The sequence below is a fragment of the Oryza glaberrima genome, chromosome 1 (genome assembly GCF_000147395.1).
Source record: "Oryza glaberrima chromosome 1, OglaRS2, whole genome shotgun sequence".
Taxonomy (NCBI): Eukaryota; Viridiplantae; Streptophyta; class Magnoliopsida; order Poales; family Poaceae; genus Oryza; species Oryza glaberrima.
In genome coordinates, this window is record NC_068326.1 from 25,329,869 (window position 1) to 25,357,599 (window position 27,731).

At 44.9% G+C, this 27,731-nt stretch overlaps 3 protein-coding genes across 3 annotated transcripts; all 3 read left to right on the forward strand.

The window, feature by feature from the left end:
• Positions 1-1,612: 1,612 nt before the first annotated feature.
• LOC127765983 (uncharacterized) lies at positions 1,613-4,789 on the forward strand. Its single transcript, XM_052290973.1, has one exon. The coding sequence runs from the start codon at positions 1,833-1,835 to the stop codon at positions 4,548-4,550; it is 2,718 nt and encodes a 905-aa protein (XP_052146933.1). The 5' UTR covers positions 1,613-1,832; the 3' UTR covers positions 4,551-4,789.
• A 6,449-nt stretch (positions 4,790-11,238) lies between these two features.
• LOC127768745 (uncharacterized) lies at positions 11,239-14,130 on the forward strand. Its single transcript, XM_052294385.1, has one exon. It carries the CDS (start codon positions 11,294-11,296, stop codon positions 13,994-13,996), a length of 2,703 nt encoding a protein of 900 aa, XP_052150345.1. The 5' UTR covers positions 11,239-11,293; the 3' UTR covers positions 13,997-14,130.
• Positions 14,131-18,609: 4,479 nt separating this feature from the next.
• Positions 18,610-21,791, forward strand: LOC127768155 (uncharacterized). The gene has a single exon (XM_052293692.1). It carries the CDS (start codon positions 18,764-18,766, stop codon positions 21,665-21,667), a length of 2,904 nt encoding a protein of 967 aa, XP_052149652.1. The 5' UTR covers positions 18,610-18,763; the 3' UTR covers positions 21,668-21,791.
• The last annotated feature ends 5,940 nt before the right edge of the window (positions 21,792-27,731 follow it).

Here is a 27,731-nt window from a genome sequence, read left to right on the forward strand (position 1 = left end):
TTGTGAATTGGGTGTACGAGAACCTTTTGAGATGAATGACCAGAACTTCCGGTAGCCTCCACAGATCTAATTTCTTCATCGCTTGCTGATGCTTTTTGCAGCATGGGCAGTACCTGAATGCAAAGCAGAGAAAAAAGTGGTTATCAGTTATGCAACAACAATACAACAGTAACTTCCAATTCAGAATCCAAAGCAAGCCACGTATTGAGGTAATATTTCCACATCATACATATGCACATCAACCTATTTTGGTTAACAAAAGAAATGAAGATTGCAAAGAAGGCTATTCAATAAGCAGTGAAGCTAAGAGCATAACAGCTGTTCCTAAGGGGCACTCACCACATGTCTTCTGGGCCCAACTGTTCCTCTTTTTTTAGAAAGGCTTCCAGACAACCATGTAGTGCGACAGAATCTTCATTTCCTTAAGCTTATGAATCTCAGGTAGACTTTTCAGCATTGAGGTGTCATATTGTCCTACTGCATTTTGTTGCCAATGGACATTGATAAGTAGCCGATAATGAAAATGGTTTGTACCAAATATGCTGATTCATAAAGTGGTCAGGATTTAAAGTACATGTGTTTATAATTAAGTAACAACTGAAAAACTAGCAAAAAATTTTCTTATAGCACTAGTATTTGCATCTGAAATAGTACTAGTTTACTAGCATGTGCGCTCTCAGTTAAAGCAATAGCTGCATATTATGATAGACCTCACCTACGGTACAAGCACCAAATATAAGCATATGCCGTTTATACATCAACCATAATATCCAAAAGGAACACTACATACTTCAGGCTTATCGAGAAGAATTTAACCATGCATATACACAGCACAATAGCACAAGGTTAAGGCTAAATCAGAGAATACAAGAACAATCAGATGCGGTGCCTGCGAGTCGGGAGCTTTTGCGTCGGACCTGATGCTGATTTTCACCGCACCGCCACCTGCGATGACTGATGCGGTGCCTGCGTCGGGGGCTTTTGGGGGGGGGGGGGGGGGGTTTGGGTCGGCAAGCCGCCGGTGGAGTAGATGGGCGGGCGGAGCGGCGGCGGAGGTGGGGGCCGGAGGAGGAGGTCCGCCGGCGATCCGGATCCGGAGCCGACGGCGATTTTCGCCGCGCCGCCGCCTGCGATGACTGAAGCGGTGCCTGCGTCGGGGGCGCAGGCGATATGCGTTTTGTCGGACCTAAGGCGAAAAGATGAGAAAAAAAAATAATCCCATGCCAAAATTACCCCTGAGCTGTATTAAGAGATTACTAATCTACCCTTTAAAATAAAGGGTCGAGATTAATTCTACTTGCAGTAGAATACTGTAGGTAGAATACATTGGAGCATTCTCACTATAATAATGGAGGTTTGGCGCAGCGTAGTAATAGTGCCACCATGAGTGCTTACTTCCAAACCGTACTGACCACGGGATATTGCCAGTTTGCCACCTCGCGTCATGGATCGCCCTTTTGCAAATGGAGCATTATCCGTGCGATGGAATTGACAAATTTCCACAAGAGTTAATGGAGTGCATGGAGGACAGTTGACGTTTACTTTGACAAGTAAACAAGACTAGCATAAGCTACTGCATGCACACACCCTCCTGGTCTCCCAGTCCCTTCCCTCTACTATCTTCTCTGTTTTTTTTCCCTGCTAGTTCATCCTGTCGCCAACGTGCCAGTCTCTATCTGAAACTCACATACTCTTTCTGCAATATGATTCCAGATGCATGCGTAGACGACGACCTCCTCTTACTAAAACCAACCGATACTCAACTTCCTCCAAGCAGCTAAGACATCGATCGAGGACGCATCACGCATCCATTCCCGGCTAGCTGTTCGAAAATGGCGCGGCCGTGGTGCCCCGACGACGCTTACGCCTGCCTCTCCCTCCTCCTCCTGCTCCTCCTTCCTGCAGCCATGGCCACGTCGTACTCCTCGCTCTGCAGCTTCCCCGCCGAGGCCGCCGACCTCGTCGTCACCGCCGGAGAACACCAGTCCATCGCGGACCGGCTCAATCTCCCCTTGCCTTCCGACGGTTACTTCTCCGGCGGCGACAAGCTCCTCTTCGCCTCCGACGACCACCGCCTCCCACGTTCCTTCTCCTTCTTCACTCGCCGCGCGGCCCGCACCACCGACCCCGCCATCACCCACCTCGTCGCCACGGTCACCCTCTCCGGCTACCGCTTCTTCGGCGGGCGCTCGTGGCGCACCAACGTTAGCGCCCACTCCGTGTCGTTCGACCTCGAAGGTTACTACTCCAACGACTCTGCCTCGGCGGCGCTCTGCATGGTCGGGTCAGGCTCCCGCGCAAGAGACGACGGCTTGGGTGTCGTCATCATCCCGGACGTCGCCCTCCGCCTCCGGCTGCCGCGCCCCGCCACCCTCACGCGGCCCTTCGTCACCGGCCGCCTCGAGGGCCCGGACTTCGGCGCCGTCACCCTCGTTGCGTACGCCGAGGGTGACTACAAGTACGGTGAGGCCGCCTCCTGCCCGACGCCGCCCGGCGCCGTGCGGTCCGAGAGCAAGGTGTTCGACGGAAACTTCACGTGCGACCGTCTCGGGGCGCTGCTCCGAGGCTCCTACACCATGGAGTACGCGGAGGGACGCGCGCCGAGCGGCTTCCCTCTGCGCCAACGCCATCGCAGCATGCACATCAGCGAGATTTACTGCGGCGAGAACGGCGCCGTGCGCGCGTACATGGTGTTCGACTTCGACGACGCCTCATCGGACGCCATTCTTCTAGGCATCCACGAAGCGCCGTGGAGGCGTGGCTTCCAGGCCGACGGGGACGAGGCGCTCGTCGCCGACGGGTTCTGGAAACCGTCCCAGGGACGGCTCTGCCTCAGGGCGTGCCGCACCGTGCGCTCGACGGTGCGCGAGAGCGACTGCGGCATCCGGATCCACTTCTGGTTCCCGGCCGTGTGGTCGATCCAGCAACGGAGCTTCGTAGCCGGGATGATCCGGAACACGAGGAGCGACGACGACGGCGACACGAACAAAATGTCCGGTGCGATATCGGTGTCAAGAACTGGCTTCAGGGGCGATCTCTCCGACATCAAGTACCATTACACCAGAGTGGAGGACGCCAAGAACTACTACCACTCCAACCCAGAGCTGAGCAAGGAGAGGAACGGCAGGTTTCCGGGGAACTACTCCTACCGGGACTTCGCGTTCAGTTTGTACATGACGACACACGGCGGATACGGGTACGCCTCGCCGGTCACGCTCGGTTCCGCCATGGTTGACGGTGGCACGCTGACGGCCGACGACGCGTTCTCTCGCCACGCTGTGGCAGAGATGATCAAGCAGAGGCTCCTGAGTGTCAGCTACGAATTCGATATCCACCTCTATCGTCGCGTGAATTCATCCAGGGCGTGGAATGTGTCGCGTGTGCCTGATCGGTGGCGCGTCTCGGCGGAAGGCGTTTATGATACCAAGTCAGGTACCCTATGCATGGTAGGTTGCCGAGTGATCAACAGTTCGTCGGACTGTCAGATCCTAGTGACCGTGCAACTCCCTGCGCTGGGCGGCGAGGACGGCACTGGGTCAATCAGCAGCCTGAGGAAGAAGAGTGACACCCTCTTCTTCGAGACGCTTAGTTTTGCTGCGTATGGTGCGCAGCCCGCCATAGAGGCGGCCCAGGCGATCTCGAGGGTGGACACGGAGCGCATCATGCTGGTGACCTCCATGACGCTGTCCTGCGTCTTCCTCGTCCTGCAGCTGCGCCACGCCAGGAAGAACCCCGACGCGCTCCCGGCCACGTCGATCACCATGCTCGCCGTCCTGGCCCTGGGTTACATGATCCCTCTCGTGGTCAACTACGAGGCCATGTTCGTGGACGACGGCGGCAGCAGAAACAGGCACTTCATCGAGCTGGAGAGGGGCGGCCGCCGGTGGCTCGAGCTGAACGAGTTCGTGCTGAGGCTCAGCACCATGGTGGCGTTCGTGCTGCAGCTGCGCCTCCTGCTTCTCGCGTTGTCCGCGAGATCAACGGCCGGAGCGAGCGGCGGCGGGGACGACCGGTGGGCAGCCGAGCGGAGCACGCTCTGGATATGCCTGCCCCTATACATCGCCGGAGCCATCCTGATCTGGATCCCCCACATCGGTGACGGGCACGATCATCAGCCGTTGAGCCAGATGAAGTCCGCCATCCACGTGCCGCCGCCGCTGTCGGACGACCTCCTCTCCTACGCCGGCCTGATACTGGACGGGTTCCTGCTGCCCCAGATCGTGTCCAACGCGTTCTCGGCCTCCAGGGTGAACGCCATCTCGCCGTGGTTCTACGTGGGCGGCACCGCGATCCGCGCGGCGCCTCACGCGTACGACGGGCTCAGGGCTCGGGGGTACGTGCAGAGGTGGATCCCGTCCTACATCGACGTCTACGCGGGGCCTCGTGACGGGCTCTTCAGCGTCGCGTGGGACGTCGTGATACCGTGCGGGGCGGCGGCGCTGGCCGTGCTGCTCTTCTTTCAGCAGCGGCTCGGAGGTGATTTCCTGTGTTGTGTGAAGAGAAGGAAGCCGGGGGGATCATACGAGATAGTCTCGACGTCAACACTTTAACTGTTGACCGGCAATCCGTGGCATTCGTAGACATTAGTGCGGTTTGAATAAACAATACAGGGGGCGCAATTAGGGCCCGGGCGCCGGACGTCCTATATTTACACGGCATTGCAACTCATGTTTAAAAATGCGTCAAATTTAGTGTGGGACATTAAAAAAATGATCTTTGCTAGAATGATATCGAAAAACCGTGGTTTTGCTAGTACACTATTGAATGATTTTCGGCGGTTTTGGGAGGAAATTTTCACGAAATGATTATTTCCGCGCGCTGAAGTCCTGGAATGGGTACGGCAAAAATTTAAAAATACACTGATCATTCATTTTTTTCAGAGAAATATCTTATATGTAATTTTTCTAACAAAAATATACTGTCGATATGGTTGAACCGTGCGAGGCCGTCTCACGCGGACAAACAACGACAACGCGGCCAACATAGCGACATCACCAAAACAACAATAGCGACAGTGGCTAAAACAACGATTAAGAACATGATTCAATTCTAGGACTCTGCCTGGTTGGAGGGACAAAAGCCATGCGACTAGCCAATGCGATATCAAAAAAAGAGGAAAAACACTAAGGGAAGGCATTGGGAACGACTCTTGGATCGATGACCTAGACTAGACCTTAACGGCAAAACCCCTCCCCACTGTGGACCTGATTAGCTAGCTCGTCTCCCTCTGGGAAGCAACCTAGGACATTCTTCTCAATCAAAGCGAGCCCGGCCAAATCACCTGGAAGCTTTCAAATCATGGAGAATACTCGGCTTCGTCGGTATACAAAGCACAATGCCTGGGAACCACCAGTACCAACTTCAACGCCTTATTTTGGAGAGCTTGAGCCCTACCAAAATATAAATTCTACATGTGGCTTGTGATCCAAAACAGGTGTGGACTTCAGACTGACTAGCAGCCAGAGGATGGCAAAACGGCGGGGCGTGTCCCTCTGTCGCATGGCAAGCGAGTTAGCAAGCCACCTTCTTGTCCATTGTAGATATTCCAGAAGGATTTGGAGCCTGAATGCCGCCTAGGTGGCTTACCAACAGCTGGACCTGTGCAAATGAGCTCCATGCCAGCGCGTCCAAATTAATTGGTGGGAAATGCTAGCCAAGACAAAGAAGGTGCCCAAGAAATGCTACAGACTCTAATTCTTTTAATAGTATGGGAGATCTAAAAGGAAAGAAATCAACGAGTTTTCGAACACAATGAAACTACGGCCTCTAGTCTTATGACAAAAAAAAAAAAAAGAGGCTTGGACCATGACGGGAGGAAGGAGGCTACGGGATTTTCTTTCGAACTGTGTAGGCCTTTTTAGTTTTGTACAATTTTCCTCTCTTTTCTTTACCCCTAGGGATTGTACTATTTTTAATGAAATAGCACACTCTCGTGCTGATTCCTTTAAAAAAACAGCGATTAATTAATACGGAGTAATAATTTAATTATCTAATTATTAGCAATTAATTAATCATTAATCAGATAATTAATCAATTTGAATTGACCTGCAGTGTTCGGTCTCCGTGTGGTTGTTGTGTGAGAGCTCTCGGTCTCGTGCCGTTGCCACGTGAGATGGTCCGCGTCATGACGCTTATATTATTCTCGCGCAATAGTTTAGCGATATCGAAGGGTATATTTTTGCTAAAAAAAATTACATCCTAAATATCTATCTATCTATCTATTATATTATTAAAACAGCTTTGAAAGGAGGCACCACGTTCGCTGTGGAGGCTAGAAATTTCCACATTAATCGGAGAAAAAGAAAAAAAAGAAAAGGAGAGTCCAAGTAAAAGTACAATTTAAAAATAGCTAAAATTCGGAATTAAAAATAAGGAAAATTGAGGAAAGTTTCTATATAACAACCCAATACGAGATTATTCAAAATTCGGAATAAAAATAAAATAAAATCCAAAATTAGAAAAGGAAAAGAGAGTCCAAGTAGAAATATAATTTAAAAATAGCTGAAATTCGGAATTAAAAATAAGGAAAATTGAGAGAAGTTTCCATATAAGAACCCAATAAAAGATTAATCAAAATTAAGAATAAAAATAAAATAAAATCCAAAATTAGAAAAGGAAAGGAGAGTCCAAGTAGAAATACAATTTAAAATTAGCTGAAATTCGGAAATAAAAATAAGGAATATTAAAAGAAGAGTCCACATAAGAACCTAATACGAGATTAATTAAAATTCAAAATAAAAATAGAAATAAAAATAAATCCAAAATTAGCAAAAGAAAATAAAAGAAGAGTTCAAGTAGGAATACAATTTAAAATTAGCTGAAATTCGGAAATAAAAATAAGCAAATATTAAAAAAATCCATATAAGAACCCAATACGAGATTAATTAAAATTCAGCTAGAAATTTCCACATTAATCGGAGAAAAAAAAAGAAAAGGAGAGTCTCGGGTACAATTTAAAAATAGCTAAAATTCGGAATTAAAAATAAGGAAAATTGAGGAAAGTTTCTATATAAAAACCCAATACGAGATTATTCAAAATTCGGAATAAAAATAAAATAAAATCCAAAATTAGAAAAGGAAAAGAGAGTCAAAGTAAAAATATAATATAAAAATAGCTGAAATTCGGAATTAAAAATAAGGAAAATTTAGAGAAGTTTCCATATAAGAACCCAATAAAAGATTAATCAAAATTAAGAATAAAAATAAAATAAAATTCAAAATTAGAAAAGGAAAAGAGAGTCCAAGTAGAAATACAATTTAAAATTAGCTGAAATTCAGAAATAAAAATAAGGAATATTAAAAGAAGAGTCCATATAAGAACCTAATACAAGATTAATTAAAAAAATAGAAATAAAATTAAATCCGAAATTAGCAAAAGAAAATAAAAGAAGAGTTCAAGTAGGAATACAATTTAAAATTAGCTGAAATTCGGAAATAAAAATAAGCAAATATTGAAAAAAAATCCATATAAGAACCCAAAACGAGATTAATTAAAATTCAGAATAAAAAATAAATTAATATCCAATATTAGAAAAAAAATTAAAAGAGAGTTCAAATAGGAATACAATTTTGAAACAACTGAAATTGAAAATCAAAAATAAAAATATTAAAAGAACACAATACGGTATTAACTAAAATTTAAAAAAATTCTGAAATTAGAAAAAGAAAAATAAGATTTCAATTAGGAATACAATTTATAAATAACTAAAATTTGTGATAAAAATAAAGACTATTAAAAGAAAAGACCATCTAAAACACATGACGAGATAAATGAAGTAACATGCCTATAAAGGAGTAGAGTGGTGGCGGTTGATACGACATATAAAAATTGTTAATAAAACACCAAATAGAATCCTAATAACGATTAAAAGGAGAGACGATAGGAAGACCGTGAAGCAAATGAACAAGGCGATTGCCGGGACTTCTAAAAAGTAAAAAAAAAAAACCCCAATGATAATTATATTCGATTTTAAAAATCTCAATGACAATAAAAAGGAAAAGCAGTGGGCGGGGTGTATAGGAGTATAGTTGCATAACCGCCGACGGTTGACGAGACTTCTAGGAAATAAAAAAATGAATTCCAACGATAGTTATGTTCGATTTTTAGAACCACAATGACAATAAAAAGTAGGCGGTGTACAGACCGTAGAGGAGCATAGTGGCATCGTTTAACAAGACTTCTAAAAATTATAAAAAATAAAACCCAACAAGACAATAAACTCTAAAAACTACAAGGTTCAATTTTTAAAGGTTCAGAACTTCTAAAAAGTAAAAGAAAACAATGATAATCATGTTCGATTTTAAAATCTCAATAACAATAAAGAAGGGAGGCAGCGGGCGAGGCGTAGAGAAGTACAATGGCAAAGCCGCTGACGGTTTGGCGGGACTTCTAGAAAGTAAAAATAAACCTAAACGATAATTATGTTCGATTTTTAAAATCTCAATGACAATAAAGAGAAAAGATAATGGACGGACTATAGAGGAGTATAATGGAAACGTTTGACGGGATGCCTAGAAATTATAAAAACGAAACCCAACGTGACAAAAAAAAACTCTAAAAACTATAAGATCCAATTTTTAAAGGTTCTAAGGACAATGAATAGAAATAGTGGTAGATCGAGCAAGCAAATAAAGAAGGAGATGACATAAGGTGTAGCAACTAGTGTGACTTTTAAAAAACTACATAAGTAGAAACACGGGGATGATAAGGTTTGGTCTTTCAAACTCTTAAGACAATGAGATAGCTATTTAATAAATTTTAAGTAAAATCATACTAAAAATATATGATTTTATTTAGGTGCTAGCCGCGCAATTGCGCGGGCCACCCAGCTAGTTATATTATTAAAGGAATAGAAAAAGGAGCCTCCACGTTCGCTCTCATGGCCTAGAAATTCTCACATTAATCGGAGAAAAAGAAAAGGCAGAGTTCATATAGAAATACAATTTAGAAATAGCTGAAATTCGGAATTGAAAAATAAGGAATATTAGAAGAGGAGACTACAGTCCATATACAAATATAATTTAGAAATAGTTTAAATTCCGAATTAAAAAAATAAGGAATATTAGAAGAGGAGACTAGAGTCCATATAGAAATACAATTAGGAAATAACTGAAATTCGGAATTAAAAATAAGGAATATTAGAAGTAGAGTATAGAGTCCATATAGAAATACATTAGGAAATAATAGAAATTCGGAATTAAAAATAGGGAATATTAGAAGTAGATTATAGAGTCCATATAGAAATATAATTAAGAAAAAAAAAGAAATTCGGAATTAAAAAATAAGGAATATTAGAAGTAGAGTATAGAGTCTATATAGGAATTTAAAACTAACTAAAATTCGGAATAAACATAATAAAATTAAAAGTAGAGTTTTGAGTCCGTATAAAAATACAATTTAAAAATAACTAAAATTAGAAATTAAGAAAAATATGGGAAGAAGAGTTTAAAGTCAATATAGGAATACAATTTAGAAGTAACTGAAATTCGAAATTAAAAATTAAAGAATATTGAAAGATGAGTTTAGTGTCCACATAGAAATACAATTAAAAATAATAAAAATTCAAAGATAAAAATAAATAATATTGGAAGAAGAGCCTAGAGTCTATATAGAAATACAATTCACAGAAAATTCGAAATTAAAAAAATATTAAAAGACGAATCTAGAGTTCATATAGGAATATATATAATTTACAAATAACTAAAATTTGATATTAAAAATAATTAATAACTAACACGTATATAAAATACAATATGAATATTACACATTTGTAGTTTCGTAAAGTTATTGCAAAATTTAAAATTATTATGTCATTTTAATATATTTGAATAATATAATGAGAAAACATATATGCTATTATATGAGAAAAAAAATTTAATGATATTAGCCGTACAATCTGTGCGGGCCACCATACTAGTTTCTAAGAAATATAAATAAACGGACAGCATATTTTTAAATTCAATTTCAAAGATACCGACCAACGTGATTGCTCGCCGCGCGCCCGCGCGTGAGGCGAAGCGGTTGGTCACGTACGTTTCAGGTCGTGTTTTATAGCTTTTGGTTCATTTGGCCTTGTGGGTGATAAACGTGCATGGAGGCGCTCCGCACGCAGGCAGGGAACACTATTTTGATCGGAACGCAGGCACCGGAGTACGTCGCGTCTCCAAACCTTGGCGATGAGTTTCGCTCATGGCGCGACCGCGACGCGCTTGCCTCAGTTTTTCTACGGTCCACCCTCGTCCCGTCGTTGTCCAATAATGCGGGGATTAGACACGCAGATGACCTCACATCAAGGTAGCAGGTCAAGCGGGATACACTGGCGGTTTACTTCGAAAGCTAAGCAAAGCTCGTCCATATATATATATGGGCACTTGCACTAATTCTTTACATTTCCGGATGGAATTTCTATCGCGGGCTGATTATTCCGTCTTTAATATTCACCGGACACTGTTAGCCATGCATCAGGTCATGTAGTGCTTATGAATTGTCTGCAAACGAGTAGTTAAGCAATTTTACCTCGGACTTATTATCTGCTCTGCGAGATTAGGGCCTGTTTAGTTCACGAAAAGAAAATTTTTAGGTGTCACATCGGATGTTTGATCGGATGTCGAAAGGGATTTTCGGACATGAATGAAAAAACTATTTTCATAACTCGCCTGGAAATTGCGAGACGAATCTTTTGTGCCTAATTAATTCGTTATTAGCACATGTGGATTACTGTAGCACTTATGGCTAATCATAGACTAATTAGGCTCAAAAGATTCATCTTGCGATTTTCTCCCTAACTGTGCAATTAGTTTTTCTTTTAATCTATATTTAATGCTCCATGCATATGTACAAAGATTCAATGTGATGTTTGGAAAAAAAAATTTGGGTAACTAAACCAGGTCTTAGTACGTCTTGGCGAATTTTACGGCTTTTGTCATTTCAACAGAATGATGATGACTTCACACCGTCAAAATATATCATGACAATCCATTTGTATTTTGTAGTAGTTTTTGTTTTTATTTTGGCCCGTAGCCCGTTAGTGCGACAACTAGGTCAAGTAATCGATACTACTCCAGTAAAAAAGATTGAGTAGGAAACTTCATGCAGAATGGGTGGCTATCATGGTGAAAATGACACGCGTTATACTAGTAGCTATAAGTGACAAACTAGCATCCTGTGTGGTGGACTGTAAGACTGATCGGACCTGTTCAGCCTAGATCTTGCAAGTTGATCCTATCATGATCATCCGTGCCAAGGGCGGTGATAAATACCACAAGACCACACCTTTCTTCCCAGCAAACACAAATGGCACCATCCAAGAATACCATCTCTTATGCTTATCCCCTTTGCTTCATCTTCATCCTTTCCACCACCACTCTATCTGTGGCTATTTCCACCTCCTACTCTTCTCGTTGCTCCTCCCCGTCCCCTGCATCCGACTACCATACTGACTATGTCGACACCCTTGCACTCCTCCGCTCCTTCCAGATATCCATCGGCTACTTCTCTAGCGGAGGCAATAGCTTATTCTCTGCTGATGATGACTACGTCAATCCCCGCTCGTTCTCCTTTGTTCCCCATGGTGTTTTCCGCACCAAGGACCCAACTATCATCCACCTAACTGCGACCCTTGTACTCTCTGGCCCTCGTAGCAGCACTTACATCGGCCATCGCCACCATCGTTACTCTATCACCCAAACCATCTCGTTTATCCTTGATGGTTATTATTCTTTCACCTCCAATGATCTTTGCATGGTTGGCTTCGGCACTAACTATGCTGCAGATGGCTCTATAAAACTACATGAGGATTCTGTCCTTCGCCTACGGGTTCCTCGACCTTCCAAACTCACCAACCCCTTAGTTACCGGTCACCTCGAGGGCACCAACTTTGAGACCATCTCGCTTGTTGCTTACGACGAAAGCGACAACTATGTGTATAGTGAGAATGCCCTCTGCCCACCATTCATGTTGGAGAATAGTATGCTTGAACAGGCTCAGGCAGTCAAAGAAAACTTCAATTGTGACCAGCTCAAGACACATCTTAGAAGGTTGTATAAGCTGGAATACATGGTTGATGACCCCTTGGCACCAAGAGGCTACAATATGTGGTCGCACGCCACTAGAATGTACATCAACCACGTGCACTGCACTGCGAATGGAGCAGTGCGCGCTTATGTGGAGTTCTACAACGACACAAAAATGTTACCATACAAGGGTCGTTTCATGGTTGTAGAGGAGGCACTTGTTGCTGATGGGTATTGGGACCCAACAACAGGTCAACTCTGCTTTAATGCTTGTCCAATTGTGCGCTCGGTGTCTGGGTTGTCCCATACAGATTTTGTGGTGCAGGACTGTAAGATCAAGATGAGCTTCAGGTTTGTGGATGTGTGGACAATCCGTGATAGGAGTGTCATTGCTGGAATGCTTTGGAACTCAAGCCAAGGGATTGTTAACAACTCTCGAGCAATCCCCGGTATAATATCAGTGTCGGGTATCCAAGAGCACTGGGAAAATATCTCTCATGTGAAGTACACTTACACTGTGGTTGATGAGGCAAAGAAGCACTACATCAGTTCGGGTTTGAGCAACAAGAAGAAAAAGATCAAGGGGTCATTTCCTGGCAACGGTACCTACTCTTACCATGACTTAGAGTTCCGTTTCATTGCGAACCATGTTGGATCTGGAGATGCCTATCCTATGACTATTGGGTCAATGATGGTTTATGAGGATAGGCTAGCGGCTAATGATTCTTTATCCGACCCTATGGTGGTTGGCATGAAGCATGAGCTGTTGAATGTCAGCTATGATATACGTTATTATGCCCCGCTGGAAAATTGGATTCGACCTAAGAATGGATCATACTCCATTAGTCTTCATGAACGGCGAATCTCAGCAGAGGGTATATATGATCGTAAGAGGGGTACCTTGTGCATGATCGGTTGCCGAGAGATAAATAGTTCGACAGATTGTCTAGTTTTGATAACTGTGCAATTTTCTTCTCTTGATGCAAAGACGCAGGGGCATGGAGTGGGAGCAATCAGTAGCTTGAGAGAAAAGAATGACCGTCTTTTCTTTGAGAAGATCGATATCACTTTATACGGGATGTACACAGAGCAGCTCTTTGAGGCAATATCGAGGATGGACATGGAAAGCATCATGCTAGTGCTATCAACAACATTGTCTTGTGTCTTCACCATTTTGCAGATTCTCCACACCAAGAAGAACCCTGAGGTGCCCCCGGCCACATCAATCACCATGCTTATCACTCTAGCCTTGGGGTACTTAACCCCTCTAGTGCTCAACTTTGAGGCTTTGTTCTTGAGCAGAAGAAAGCAATATGTTCCATTCTTTAGGAACAACCGGGTTGAGTTGAACGAAGTGATGCTAAGGGTTCCTACTTTGATCGCCTTTGTGTTACATCTGCGGCTTCTTCAGCTGGTTTGGTATGGCCGAAAACCAGACCACCAGAGCAAAGCTGAGACATTTTCTATTGCCAAGAGGAAAGCATTGCAAATATGCTTATCACTTTACTTTCTTGGAGGAATCCTAGCTGGGATCATCCATATTATAAATGTTCACACTAGAAGGGAGAGCCCAGTAGTTGTTCGCATCAGCCAAGAGCCGGCTACCATATGGGAGGACCTCGTGTCATATGCAGGATTGATACTAGATGGCTTCCTACTCCCTCAGATTATCTTGAATAGATTGTCTGGCTCTAGAGTTCAAGCAATTTCACCATGGTTTTACATTGGAGTCACCTTGATCCGTGCCATGCCCCATGTCTATGATTTATTCAGGGCTCAAAACTATATACCGAGCTTGAGGTCATCTTATATATATGCAAACTCTCATGATGATCTGTTCAGTGCTGCATGGGACATCATTATTCCGTTAGGAGCAGCTTTGCTAGCGATGGTGTTATTCTTGCAACAAAGGCTTGGAGGTGCATCCTTGATTTCATTGCAAGGGAGCAGGTTGGGCTCCTATGAAATGGTCTCTACTATATAATTTATTTAGACATTATGTAGTTCCATATTATAGATAGACTGGTATTGTAATCAATAGTTTTGAATTGTTAATTGTTAATGTTTGCGTCTGTGAAATTAATATTGAAAATATAAATATAATGACTAGTGGATAAGTTCAAGTCAGGTGAGCTTGAATAATTTTTCCCTTTCTTGTTATGGAATTTTGAAGGGCCATGCAAGACCAAGAATATAATTTTCTGTCCAAAAAAGACGGGAATACAACTTATTAACATAGCAAGGGACGGACTAATAACACGTCGGATGTGGTCTTTGTGTGCGTCTCCCGGAGATGCCTCTCTCAGCTGGTGTACACATTTTTCAGTTTTTCTCACCCCAAAACCAAAATGGTCAAGGAGGACCTGCTCAGTCCAAACCGGCATTGGCACCGCATGTCGCTGTCTATCTGCTTCACCATGTCGCACGCGGGTCTTCTTTGGCAAGTGGATCATTTTACACTTGACAATTTAGTAGATTTAGCTTTAACTAGTGGGCTAGCTTAGCTAGCAGCTTCACAAAAACTGAAATGGAAATGGTTGACGTTTACTTTGAAGAGTACGCATGCGTTTGGATAGATAGTTGGACCAGATAGATAAATCCATGCAGCCTTCCTCTCAATATCCCCAAGACTGCTGTTGACTTGCCTTGCGTCATGAATATTCAGTTCAATTTCGTATAGTGACGTAGAAGGTGTTAGTCCTTGTTTGCTTGTTCGTGTATAGCTGTAGGCTGTAGCCAGAATTTAAATTTAAAGTCGAATTTTTTGGGATATTTACATCATATTTTATTTTACACCTTTAACTTTTAAACTACTGAGAATAAGTTCTACCTATAGACTATTTTTAATTGCTTTGTTATTTTTCTACGACATTATTTTCCACCTGACTTTTAAACTACCAAGAGTAGATTCTACCTCTAATTTTTTTTAATTTCTTTGTTATTTTCCTACGACATATCATCCGTAACTTAACCATCATAGCCATAAAATGGTTCGATAACCAAAAATGTAAAAAATATTTCATAAACATGCTAATAAACTTTAATCTAGTTGCACATAAAATTACTTTCAAACAAATGTTTACTTTTAGAAAATAAGCACTAGTCTAAAACTATACGAAAAATCACATAAAAGAATTAAGAGATTTTAAATCATGCATTTTCTTCCACCAAAATCCATCATCCACTGTGTCCCATTCACCAAGTCTTCAACTCCAGACAAGCAAGTCAAACAGCGTGGATAAGGGTCTAATGGAAAACCTCCCCGGACCAAAGTGGGTGGCTGAAAAGCAGTAAAATTTAGTGCGCACTGAAAATAAGTGAAATACTCTTGGATTGGACGACCGATACAGCTTAGAAAATACCGGGTGCCCTCCGTGTTCGCGTGCATACTCCCTACACACACTGCCTCCGTCGCTTATTAGGCTTTCTCTACATTCTACTGCTATTGCATATGCTCCCCCCCCCCCCCCCCCCCCCCTCTCCTCTCCTTCCTGTCCAGTAGTATTAGGTATCTCATCAAACTTTAAAATATATTTTCTTGTAAACTATTCATCTAATTTAAAATCTAATTTAGCCATATTATTTATTACAATTAAATCTTTACAACAAGATCTTGTACAATTATATTCTAATATTTATTTTATTTTTATTGCAATAGATTTAATTTTATATTGCACACTATGTTCTTTACATGTTTCGGTAAGTATTTCTTGATGTTTCACTGGGATATTTGCACATGTTGTATTCTTTTGGATGTTTCAGTAAATATTTTATTATGTTTCAACGGTTATAATATATGCATGGTATAGAATATGTTTTAAGATAATTAAGTATATGTAAATATATAGTATGTTTCATGTGAGTTTTTTATGTTTAACTCATTAGTACTTAATGTTTCGTGTAGTGGTCATTAGTATTACAATCAATATTTTCTTAATATCGCATCTATCTGAAACATGTTATATATGATCTGAAACATATAATGACCAAGTAATGAAACAATTTTTTATAGGTGATGAAACAACTTAATTTTTTTCAGAGAAATATAAGCATGTAAGATCTTGTGTAAAGATTTAATTGTAAGAAATACAACCGTATAATTGGATTAAAGAACGGATAGATAATTTAGCAAAAAAAATATTTAATGTTTGGTAAAAAGAAGTATATTTATATAAAGTAGTCATGGAGAGGAGAGAGGGCATTCCACATCAAATATACTCCATTCGTCCTATTTTAAATGCAACCATGATTTTTTCATACACAACTTTGACCGTCCATCTTATTTGAAATTTCTTTGAAAAATTTAAAAACATATTACGTATCAAGTACTATTCATATTTTATCATCTCATAACAATAAAAATACTAATTATAAAAAATTTTAAATAAGACGGACGATCAAAGTTGGACACAGAAAACTTATGGTTACACGTAAAATGTGACGGAGGGAGTAGAAAGCAGTAGCAGACGTCCCTCCAAAATGTATAGGAGCACGCTGCAACTGCATGGAGCCATATTTGAGCGTTCGATTTTTCACACATGAATCGGCCGCCCGATGCATAGTTCCCTTCAAAAAAATAATAGTTTTTAATGTATGACGTAGTTTTTTTAATAACATTTGAATATTATTCTTATTCAGAAATTTAATACGAATATGTTGAAGTATAAATAATGATTATAGTTTCTTCTCTGAAAAAATAAATTACAACAAAATAAATAATATTTTTATTTTTTTAATAGGATAAATGATTAGAATTACTATTGGGAGCTCCAAGCACCAAACGTGTATAGCCAAGCCCACCTCACCCCACGTTCCATCATCTCGCTTCCACCGTTATCGGAGTAAACGATTTACTTAGATAAAAACAACTTCTCTGGTTACGATCCCACCCCACGTCCCATCATCCCACTCCTACCGTTATCGGAGTAAACGATTTACTTCGATAATAAAAACAACTTCCCTTTCAATCCCACCCTGCGTCCAGCATCGTGCTCCCACCATTATCGGAGTAAACGATTTACTTCGATAAAAACAACTTCTCTACTTCTGGTATATATTCTATTTTTCCTGTACCCAACCAACCACTCTCGCCCCCACTTCATTTTTTCCCTTTTTTTTCCGGATCTGAATCGATCCACCATCCCAGCCCACAGATCGGCAACGCACCATGGAGGAGGAGGACGACACCGTGGTGGTTGATGGCGGTGGCCGGCGAGCGGTGGCCGGCGGCGCTTGAGGCGAAGGCACTGCTTCAGGTCTCGCTGCCGCAGCATCTGCTTCAGATCGATGCTGAAGAGACGTCTGGCCCATGGAGAACAAGGTGGACATCATGGGGACGGTGAGTTCTCTCAGCAATTCCTAATGAGATTCTTGGTTTCTTACAAAAATTGTATACAATCTATGATTAATTAAATTCTTTCTCCTTCTTGATTCTATGCCGTCTGACTTCGATTGAGTTGAGCACTCATCTTGGCGTGCTTCTCTATTCTCCCTTGCATGGCGGAGATCCTGTTTATCATAGTCAATCGATTTGGTAACATCGGCAAGAAATTGTGATTTGTTTCATCACATCTGTCGTTGCCTAGTTTATGACAGTGAGATGGTGACAACAGCAACGACGACCTCCATCTTTGGCTCCGTCGCTGGATCCGGCTCCTACTGAGGTCGCAGCGGGCAGACTTGATGCTGCCTCGGCTCCAGCCTACATCTCCGCTGCTTTGTCTTCTTGCTCTCTCTAGCAGAACAAAAACTCCATTCAGCCATCACAAGGAACTGGCGATAGCGTGTATTGTTGTGTTTATGTGTAAAATTTTTATTCTTGCGCTTTCACTATGATGTGCATGTAAAATATTTATTTTTTGTCCTGTGATTTAGGATGGAGTGATTCAATGTATAAGTAAAAAATTTATTCACGTATTATTTGAGGTAAACTAATTAGGCCCAGTAACTCCCTCCTTATTTATTTTCCTTTTTTTCTTGCTTGATGCATTCACCATAAGAAATCATCAACCAAGGCTAGCAATAATGCAATTACTATAAGTTAATGCACCATCAATTTTCATTTGCATTGACAGTAATACGAATACTACAACATTTGATCAACCAATTTTGTTCATAATCCAACTACTACAAGCACATGCACCATCAATTTTCATTTATGCCGATAGTAACTCGATTACTACAAGATTTCACCAAGCATGGTTGTCGTTAATCCAATTACTACAGGCATATGCACCATCAATTTTCATTTACATCGACAGTAATTCGATTACTACAAGATTTGGTCTCAGTTTGTTGCACACCATATTGTAACTACATCGATTGGAAACAGAGATAAACCAATTACAACGATTATTTTCAACCGACCACCGATTTTACGGATCTGTAATTGATTTACCCCAAATTCAAATAGATCTAATCTACACAGATCGAACGTGGGCAACCGAATACTAGTTTTTGCGGACTCTAGGCGCGATGTGCGGTGCTTGGAACAATATCCCGCGCTCTAGCGCTCGGAATAGCGCTACCTATAAATGATTAAATATAACTAAACTGTCAACGACATAATGCATTAAATCAGAGGTTAGTAGTAAAACTCACGGCAGTGAACCATCGTCTGAGAATATCTGGTCCTGTCGCACTCGCACCATAGCTTCTGTGGTGCACGGTGCACTCTGCTTCTTCGCCGTCGCCCTTCATCTTCATGCCTCCGTCGTCCTCCTAGTCCTCATCTCCGGCGCATCACACAACAATGGCACCGGCCAAGAAGTCCCCTCGCCCTTGCTGCCACGTCTCCTTCCTCCTCCTCCAGCTCGTGCTCCTCTCCGTTATCGTCTTCCCCGCCACCGCCGCCGCGGCGTCCACCTTCCGTTGCTCCAACCCCTCCCCTGTACCCAATGAGGTACCGGAAGGAAACGACGCGCGCGAACTCCTCCGCTCCTTTCAGATCACGACGGGCTACTTCTCCGGCGGCGACCGTCTCTTCGCTCCCGACGACGACTCGGCCTATATCCCACGCTCGTTCGCCTTGTCACCGTATAAGGTTGCTCGCACCACCGATCCGGCCATCCTCGAGGTCGCTGCCACGCTCGCCCTTTACGGGCCATCCAGCGACCATGGCAGCGGCGGCGGCGCCCGCCGACGGCGCCATCGCTACTTGGTGAGTCAGCTGGTCGCATCTTTCGTCCTCCATGGATACTACAGCTCCGCTTCCGGCGAACTTTGCGTTGTCGGCGGCTCTGGCAGCTACTCCGTCGATGGCGGCTCCGTCGAACACCTCCGGGACGTCAACCTCCACCTCCGCGTCCCGAACGCTCCCAGCCTCGCCGACCCGTTCGTCACCGGCCTCCTCGACGGCGCCGACTTCGAGACCATATCCCTCGTCGCGTACGTCGAGAACGACCGCTACGTGTACAGTGAGAAGAGACCGTCTTGCCCGCCGCCCATGCCAGCGCACGCCGCGCGGGGCGCGCTCCAGGCGCTCGAGGCCAACTTCTCGTGCAGCCACCTCAGGGAGCTTTTCGTGAGCTCCTACAGGTTGGAGAACACGAGCAGCGACGCCTCCTCGCCTGCAGCAAGCACCTTCCAGTTCCCGCTGAGCCATGGCGGGCTTCGCATGCTCGTCAACCAGATGCACTGCACCGCGAACGGCTCGGTGCGCGCCTACGTCGTCTTCTCCAACTACACGGACTCAGAGAGACGGTGGCGGCGCGACATGGTCATCAATAACCGCTTCTTGGTCAAGGAGGAGGCCGTCGTCGCCGACGGGTACTGGGACTCGACGACGAGCCGGCTCTGCCTCAGGGCGTGCCGGGTGGCGCACTCGTCGGCGGCAGAGACGGAGCTGAAGGTGGGCGAGCAGTGCGGCCTCGGGATGAGCTTCTGGTTCCCGGCCGTGTGGACGATCCGGGACCGGAGCATCGTGGCCGGGCTGCTCTGGAACGCGAACCAGGAGGAGAGCGGCGGTAACAAGCACGCCGGTGCTTCGCTCTCCGGCGTGATGTCGGTGTCAAGCATCGACGGCGACGGGTACAACCGTAGGCGTAGCAACCTCACCGACGTCAAATACAACTACACGATGGTTGAGAAGGCGAAGAAACAGTATCTCAGCTGCAAGTTCAGCAAGAGGAAGACAGGACGGTTCCCAGACAACAGCAGCATGTACTCGTACAGCGACTTCAGATTCGACTTCATCGAAACCCTGGGCGCTGGAGGACAAGCGTCTCCGGTGACCATCGGGTCGGTGATGGTCGACGGCGATCAGCTGGCAGCAGAATACATGTTCTTCCGACATGCCATGGGAGAGATGAACAAGAGCCGGACAACAGTGGTCAGGATGGATCATTCCCAGCTGCTGAATGTCAGCTACGATATAAGCTATCGTGTCCGATCTGCAAATTCGAAAGCACGTAAGAACAGTTCATCATTATTTTCACATCCCCTGTCAATTGAGCGTCGAGAAATTTCAGCCGAAGGAGTGTACGATCCAAAGACAGGAATCCTGTTCATGGTCGGCTGCCAAGAGATCAATGGCTCCTCCACTGACTGTCAAATACTGGTAACAGTTCATTTTGCCTCTTTGGATGCCAAGGGGAATGGTCACGGCAGGGGGAAGATCAGTAGCACGAGAGACAAGGCAGATCGTCTCCACTTCGAAGCGATGGACATCACCTTGTACGGGATGTACAGGGAGCAGATCGGCGAGTCGATCTGGAGGATGGACCTGGAGATCATCATGGCGGTGGTCTCCGCGACGCTGTCGTGCGTCTTCGCCGCGCTGCAGATCCGCCACGCCAGGGCGAACCCCGCGTCGGCTCCGTCCGCCACGTCGGTCGCCATGCTCGCCGTCCTGGCCCTGGGCCACGTGACCCACCTCGCGCTCAACGTCGACGCCCTGTTCGTCAGCAGGAGGACGCACTACATCCCGATTTCCGCCGATGGGTGGCTCGAGCTGAACGAGGTGATGCTGCGTGTGCCCACGCTGATCGCCTTCGCGCTGCACCTCTGCCTCCTCCAGCTGGTGTGGTCCAGCCGGCGATCGGCCCCCCGCGCCATAGCCGAGAAATGGTCGGCCGCCGAGAGGAGATCGCTGTGGATCTGCCTGCCGCTGTACCTGCTCAGCGGCCTCCTCGCCGGGGCAGTTCACGTCATCAACAATGGCCGTGCTGCAGCGGAGAACTCGCTGGTCGTCCGTGTCGCGGGCGATTCGGGCACGCTGTGGGACGACCTCGCGTCGTACGCGGGGCTGGTCCTGGACGGGTTCCTCCTGCCGCAGGTGATCCTGAACGCGTTGTCCCGGTCCAGGGCGAGGGCCATCTCGGCGTGGTTCTACGTCGGGGTGACCGTGCTCCGCGCGGCGCCTCACGTGTACGACGCGCTGAGGGCTCGCGGCTACGTGCCGAGCGTGAGGCCGTCGTCGACTTACGTGTACGCGAGCCCACGCGACGATCTCTTCGGCGTCGCGTGGGACGTCGCCGTGCCGTTGGGGGCGGCGTCGCTGGCGCTGCTGCTGTTCTTGCAGCAGCGGCTTGGAGGTGCCTTCTTCGTGAGGGGCAGGAGGTTTGGTGAATACGAGATGGTGCCCACCACGGTTAGCTCCCATCAGGAGGGCGACAAGAAGATGGATCATGAACGCGGGGATGTTATAGCAAATTGAATGGGAGATTATTTTAAACTTGAGAGGATACTGTCCCGTTATTTGCATGCCATTTAAATGGTTATAAAAAATAAAAATAAAAAGATAGACTAATGTGTGATAAATCACTACACAAGTTTAAATTTAACTTCTACAAGTTGCAACGAAAAAGTAAATTTAACTGTTGTCAGGGTTATGGATACCACATACCTAATAGTAGTTGACTAAATCTCGGCAGGACCCACCACATACCATGTCCTATACGGAAACAAACTGCGGATATAGGAGGAGTTCCGGATAAGGAAAGACAACCAGAGTTCTACATGGAAACGACAAGGACTACTCGGATTATATCCATATTGGTTTCTCTACTTCTACTTAGACAAGGGGAACCTATGGGTATAAATACAAGACCCCCTAGGAGGAGAGGGGACACAAACAACATAGACGCCACAAGCTAATACAAGCCAACATACGCCAAGACAAGACGCCAGATATCGACTTCAGAGATAGGCACGGCTAGTCCCCTACGGTGTCTCTGGATATTGATAGGAGAGAGATTGCGCTATTTCTGATCTCGCCAGGCACGGATTCGAGGAGGAAGACTACCCTGTTGTCGATTACGAGTCAGAACTACAGACCGCTATATCGACAACAGTTAGATAGGCTACCCCAAATATTGTACTGGTGTGATTATGATGAATAAAAGCGACGACCGGCTTCGGCCAACAGGATGTAGGGTTATTACCTGACAATTCAGGGGCCCGAACCTATATAAAAATCCCTGTCTCCGTCTCTTTTATCTCAGTCTCGCATAAACCCTAGTACCAACGATCTCATACTATGCAAATACTGGAATCGCGACATCACACGTAGACAGTGGCGCGCTAGGTAGGGGACTTTGCTGCTTCAAGATTTCGACGAGATGGTTTAAGAGATGGATTCTCCAACAACAAGCTACTCGACGACTTCGACTGGGGGAGATCAAAGCCGACCGGAGTATTTCTTCCGACTAGATCGAGATTATCGCCATCAACAATCCAAATTCCGCCGCGTAGACATCAGATTGTCGGTCGCGTGTTTTCACCGGCTTATGCCCGAGGATGGAATAACGGAGTGGCGGACCCAACTCGGCAACAGAGCGAGGAGCTTGGATCGATCTACACATGTTTTCCCACGTGTCCAATTTGAATCGGTATTAACCAGACCAATTCACATGTGTACACGTAGGATACATCACCAAACTGTGTCCCTGTGCAATAGCAAACATGCATACGTGGATACAAATTGAGTACGGATGCACGAGCAGCTACCAGTACTCTTATGTCCATCAAGCATGCCCCCGAGATCCCTGCCCGCATCGACCAGCTAGTCGATTCTATGGCGGGCTGCGAGCTCTTACCCCGCTGCAGATTGATTTTTTAAATTGATCTACTAATTCCGTAGGTACATCCTGCATGTATCTACCAAGGTACGCAATATTTTATACACAATTTACCATACCTATTTTCAGATATTGTCAGACCAATAATTTATTATGTTTATCTAGAGCATGTTTTTTATACAATATCTATTGCGCGAGTGTCCCCGATGTTAAATCGACTACGATCTAACGCTGGGGGCTCGCTCTATTTTCTTCCGTATAAGTCATGCTTATTTACGGTCTACATAATGCCTGATATTTACATCTGCTCGTTATGTCCTGATAATGTTAGAAGATCCATGCAGTTTTTTTAGTACATATTCGATATTATCTGCTATATGTCTTGCCTTCTAGAAAATATTTTTCAGGAACAATTAAGCACTTGAGTAGGTTGTGGTTAAGTACACCGCATTATCGAGAATGATCTTGACGAATGCAGAGTCATCGCATCCAACCTACCAACGAAGACCGACGACCTATCTCATAGCACCGGCCATGGCTGGACTACTCGAGAAAAGGTTGTTAACGGATAATTCCTCGCAAACGCCGTCGGCTTGATCACCCGACATGATTGCGAACGAACATCCGGATATGCTACAAGTTGGGTGTGTGAGTCATGCTAGCCACATGAGACGCACATGTAATAAACCAACTCTAGCACCTCCATTGGTGTTCGAGAGATGATTCTACTCGCTTGCTGGTTCTCGAACCAGTACGTAGCAATCTCCCGCACCGCAACCTCCATTGGTGTTCGAGAGATGATTCTACTCGCTCGCTGGTTCTCGAACCAATACGTAGCAATCTCCCGCACCACAACCTCCATTGGTATTCGAGAGATGATTCTACTCGCTCGCTGATTCTCGAACCAGTACGTAGCAATCTCCCACACCGCAACCCCCATTGGTGTTCGAGAGATGATTCTACTCGCTCGCTGGTTCTCGAACCAGTACGTAGCAATCTCCCGCACCACAACCTCCATTGGTGTTCGAGAGATGATTCTACTCGCTCGCTGGTTCTCGAACTAGTACGTAGCAATCTCCCGCACCACAACCTTCATTGGTGTTTGAGAGATGATTCTACTCGCTCGCTGATTCTCGAACCAGTACGTAGCAATCTCCCACACCGCAACCTCCATTGGTGTTCGAGAGATGATTCTACTCGCTCGTTGGTTCTCGAACCAGTACGTAGCAATCTCCCGCACCGCAACCTCCATTGGTGTTCGAGAGATGATTCTACTCGCTCGCTGGTTCTCGAACCAGTACGTAGCAATCTCCCGCACCGCAACCTCAGATGGTCGAGGTACGACTACAGCAATAACACAACGGTCCTCGCACTGCGACTTCAAATGATCGAGAGACACCTACTCACTGGTCCTCAACCAGTCAATTGTAGCGATCTCTCGTACATTACTTCTAGTGGTTGAGTTACGACTACTACCTGGTTCTTGACCAGAGGTGTAGCGATTCTCCCATTACCTCTACTTCAACAAAGTTGATATCAGGTACACAATATCGCCAAGTGTTTTACCTAGAGATCCCTTACCACAAAAGACACCTAGCGATGAAACCTATCCTAATGTCTCTTTACGCCGTCTTGACAAAGCCTCTGAGGAACCTAAGAGAACTTCGGCTGGGGACGCCCAGAGCGGATAAGGCTTTGTCGGATCCTTCAGAGACGAAAGACCATGTAAGATCTGGTCGTGTAAGAGTTCTCGCCGTGCGTATTAACCAAGCCGTGTAATAGGAAATTGGGTTTTCCAACTTCACGGCTGAGGGCTAGGATCAGTGCTTGTTCAACCGAGGCAGGTCAAAGGTCCAAGAGTCTTATCTTTCGAGAACGATTCTCCGACGACAAGGCTGGGAGCTAGGGAGAGTGTATAACTCAACAAACTGACTGATCGAAGTCGGTAAAAGAGTAGACGCTCATATACAAAACATTGGTCTGTAAGTTTGATTCATTTTCGGTTTTCCATACATATTATAACATGTTACCCTTTGAGCACTCGCTCGGGGGCTATTTCTATCTAATATTCTTTTCTGAGTATTGATTTCAGGAAAATTCTATTCGACATTGTCGAAGTCTTCATGTCTCTATGGTTCTACGCGAAGATCGACTAAGGCGAGTACGACAAATGTTAACAAGGCTCCGTCGCAGACTCTACGCCTACTCGATTACTCGAGAACGGTTGGTGGATCTCGACAATGAATGCGGAATGAAGAGATGGTGTACCCGTCGAGATAAAATTTCTTGACTTCAATCCAAATTCTCGATTACAGCAAGACGGGAGACTTAGTCATATGCTCTGTACTTTCTTGGTTGACGTCGGAGATTTACTCAGACAAACCCTTTAGGTGCCCGCACGAGGCTGATAAAGGAAGTATAACGTTATCTCTGAACTCACCAAGAACAGTCACATGAGCTCGATAACAGTTACTCCAAAGTCTGCGCGCGGTTGAGAATATGAATCCGTTCATTTGCATTGAAGTCGGGGGCTACTGTCAGGGTTATAGATACCACATACCTAATAGTAGTTGACTAAATCTCGGCAGGACCCACCACATACCATGTCCTATACGGAAACAACCTGCGGATATAGGAGGAGTTCCGGATAAGGAAAGACAACCAGAGTTCTACATGGAAACGACAAGGACTACTCGGATTGTATCCATATTGGTTTCCCTAGTTCTACTTGGACAAGGGGACACCTATGGGTATAAATACAAGGCCCCCTAGGAGGAGAGGGGACACAGACAACATAGACGCCACAAGCCAATACAAGCCAACATACGCCAAGACAACACGCCAGATATCGACTTCAGAGATAGGCATGCACGACTAGTCCCCTACGGTGTCTCCGGATACTGATAGGAGAGACATTGCGCTATTTCTGATCTCGCCGGGCACGGATTCGAGGAGGAAGACTACCCTGTTGTCGACTACGAGTCAGAACTACAGACCGCCATATCGACAACAGTTAGATAGGCTACCCCAAATATTGTACTGGTGTGATTATGATGAATAAAAGCGACGACCGGCTTCGACCAACAGGATGTAGGGTTATTGCCTGACAATTCAGGGGCCCGAACCTATATAAAAATCCATGTCTCCGTCTCTTTTACCTCAGTCTCGCGTAAACCCTAGTACCAACGATCCCCATACTATGCAAATACCGGAATCGCGACATCAAACGTCGACAACTGTGAATATACGTTAACTAGTCATAGTTTAATTTATTTTTTTCATTATAATTTGTAGAAGTTAAATTTGATCTTATAGTTTTGTGAAGTGGTCTATCATATATTGTTATAAAACCAGCCCCGAAATCGACATCGGTAGCTAAACGCAGAAGAAAATGCCATAGGAGATCCAAAACAATGACGACACCGAGGCACGATATTTGATAACGGAGTTCAGCTGAGGCCTACATCTCCGGGCACTGATTACGGGCGCTCCTCCCCGATCCAGCATATTACAGCGTATCAGAGTTACAACGACTCACGGTCGGTCGCCGCCGGCAACCGCTCCCTCTTGCTATGCTATGTCGCCATGCAGTTACAACAGGCACGCCCCTCTATTTATGAGAGATCCTAAGATAGAGTCCGACTCATACTCTATTCCTATACCTACTACAACTCCAAGTTCTAAACTGTAACCAACTACGTACACATATTCGACACAAACTCTAACAAACTCCACCTTGGCGAATATGCCATACCAACCTGAATCTGTTACTCGCTCGAACTTCCGTGTACCAGGACTTGAGTTGATCCTTTTTCGCCGCTCACGCCGAGCCGCCCCGACAAGCCTTCACCAGGCTCACCGTAAACAAGAGACACCGCTATCCCTGCAACTTCTTCCACTTGACTCCACCTGTAATAGTGCTCCACCTTCTCTCATATCACCACAGTCGTCTTGCCAAGCGAAATTGGATTCTTTTCTAGCTGTCACGTCATAGGCTTCCCGAAGAGCATGTTCACCTCTATCTACCGTCTTAAATTTGACTTGATCAAACCCATGGCTAGATAACCGACGTCATCACCAAATAGATAAATCAAACTCACCAGACTTGAAGAGAACCTTTTCTTCCTTGTCGTCTTATGAATCAAGCTAATAAATCCAACATACACGCTTTCCAGCATTCGTATATTGAATTCCTGATAATCTGAGAAAATTCACTATTGCCTTGTATCACTCGAAGAAATTACCACCATAGCGCTTACTCTCCTCCTTCAGTGACACAGATTTCATATATCCCCATCATGCAATCCCCGCAGATCCTGGATATACCCCTGTACTGCCAAACAGCCTGTTGGCGCCCTCAACGTTTTCACCCGCTGTTGCCCGGGACCTTCACCTGTACAACTGCTTGACAAGTCAAACTACCACCGTGCTGTCTTTCTGTCGAGCCACCGCTTTGACTTAACATGCCCATCTTGCTACAGGAGCTTCTCTGTACATAGCATGGTTCTATAAACCAAGTCCCTATGCACCATCAAATGACATGCAGCTTACTCAGTAATCACGTTAAGCCACCAGTGACCCAAACCGAACAAGCACATTAAGGTCAATGACTAGTCAACAACCCTGGTACTTGAACCAACCAGACCACCGAACCCACCTTTTTTCAGAAAAAAAAAAAAAAGAACCGCTCGGTTTCTATCC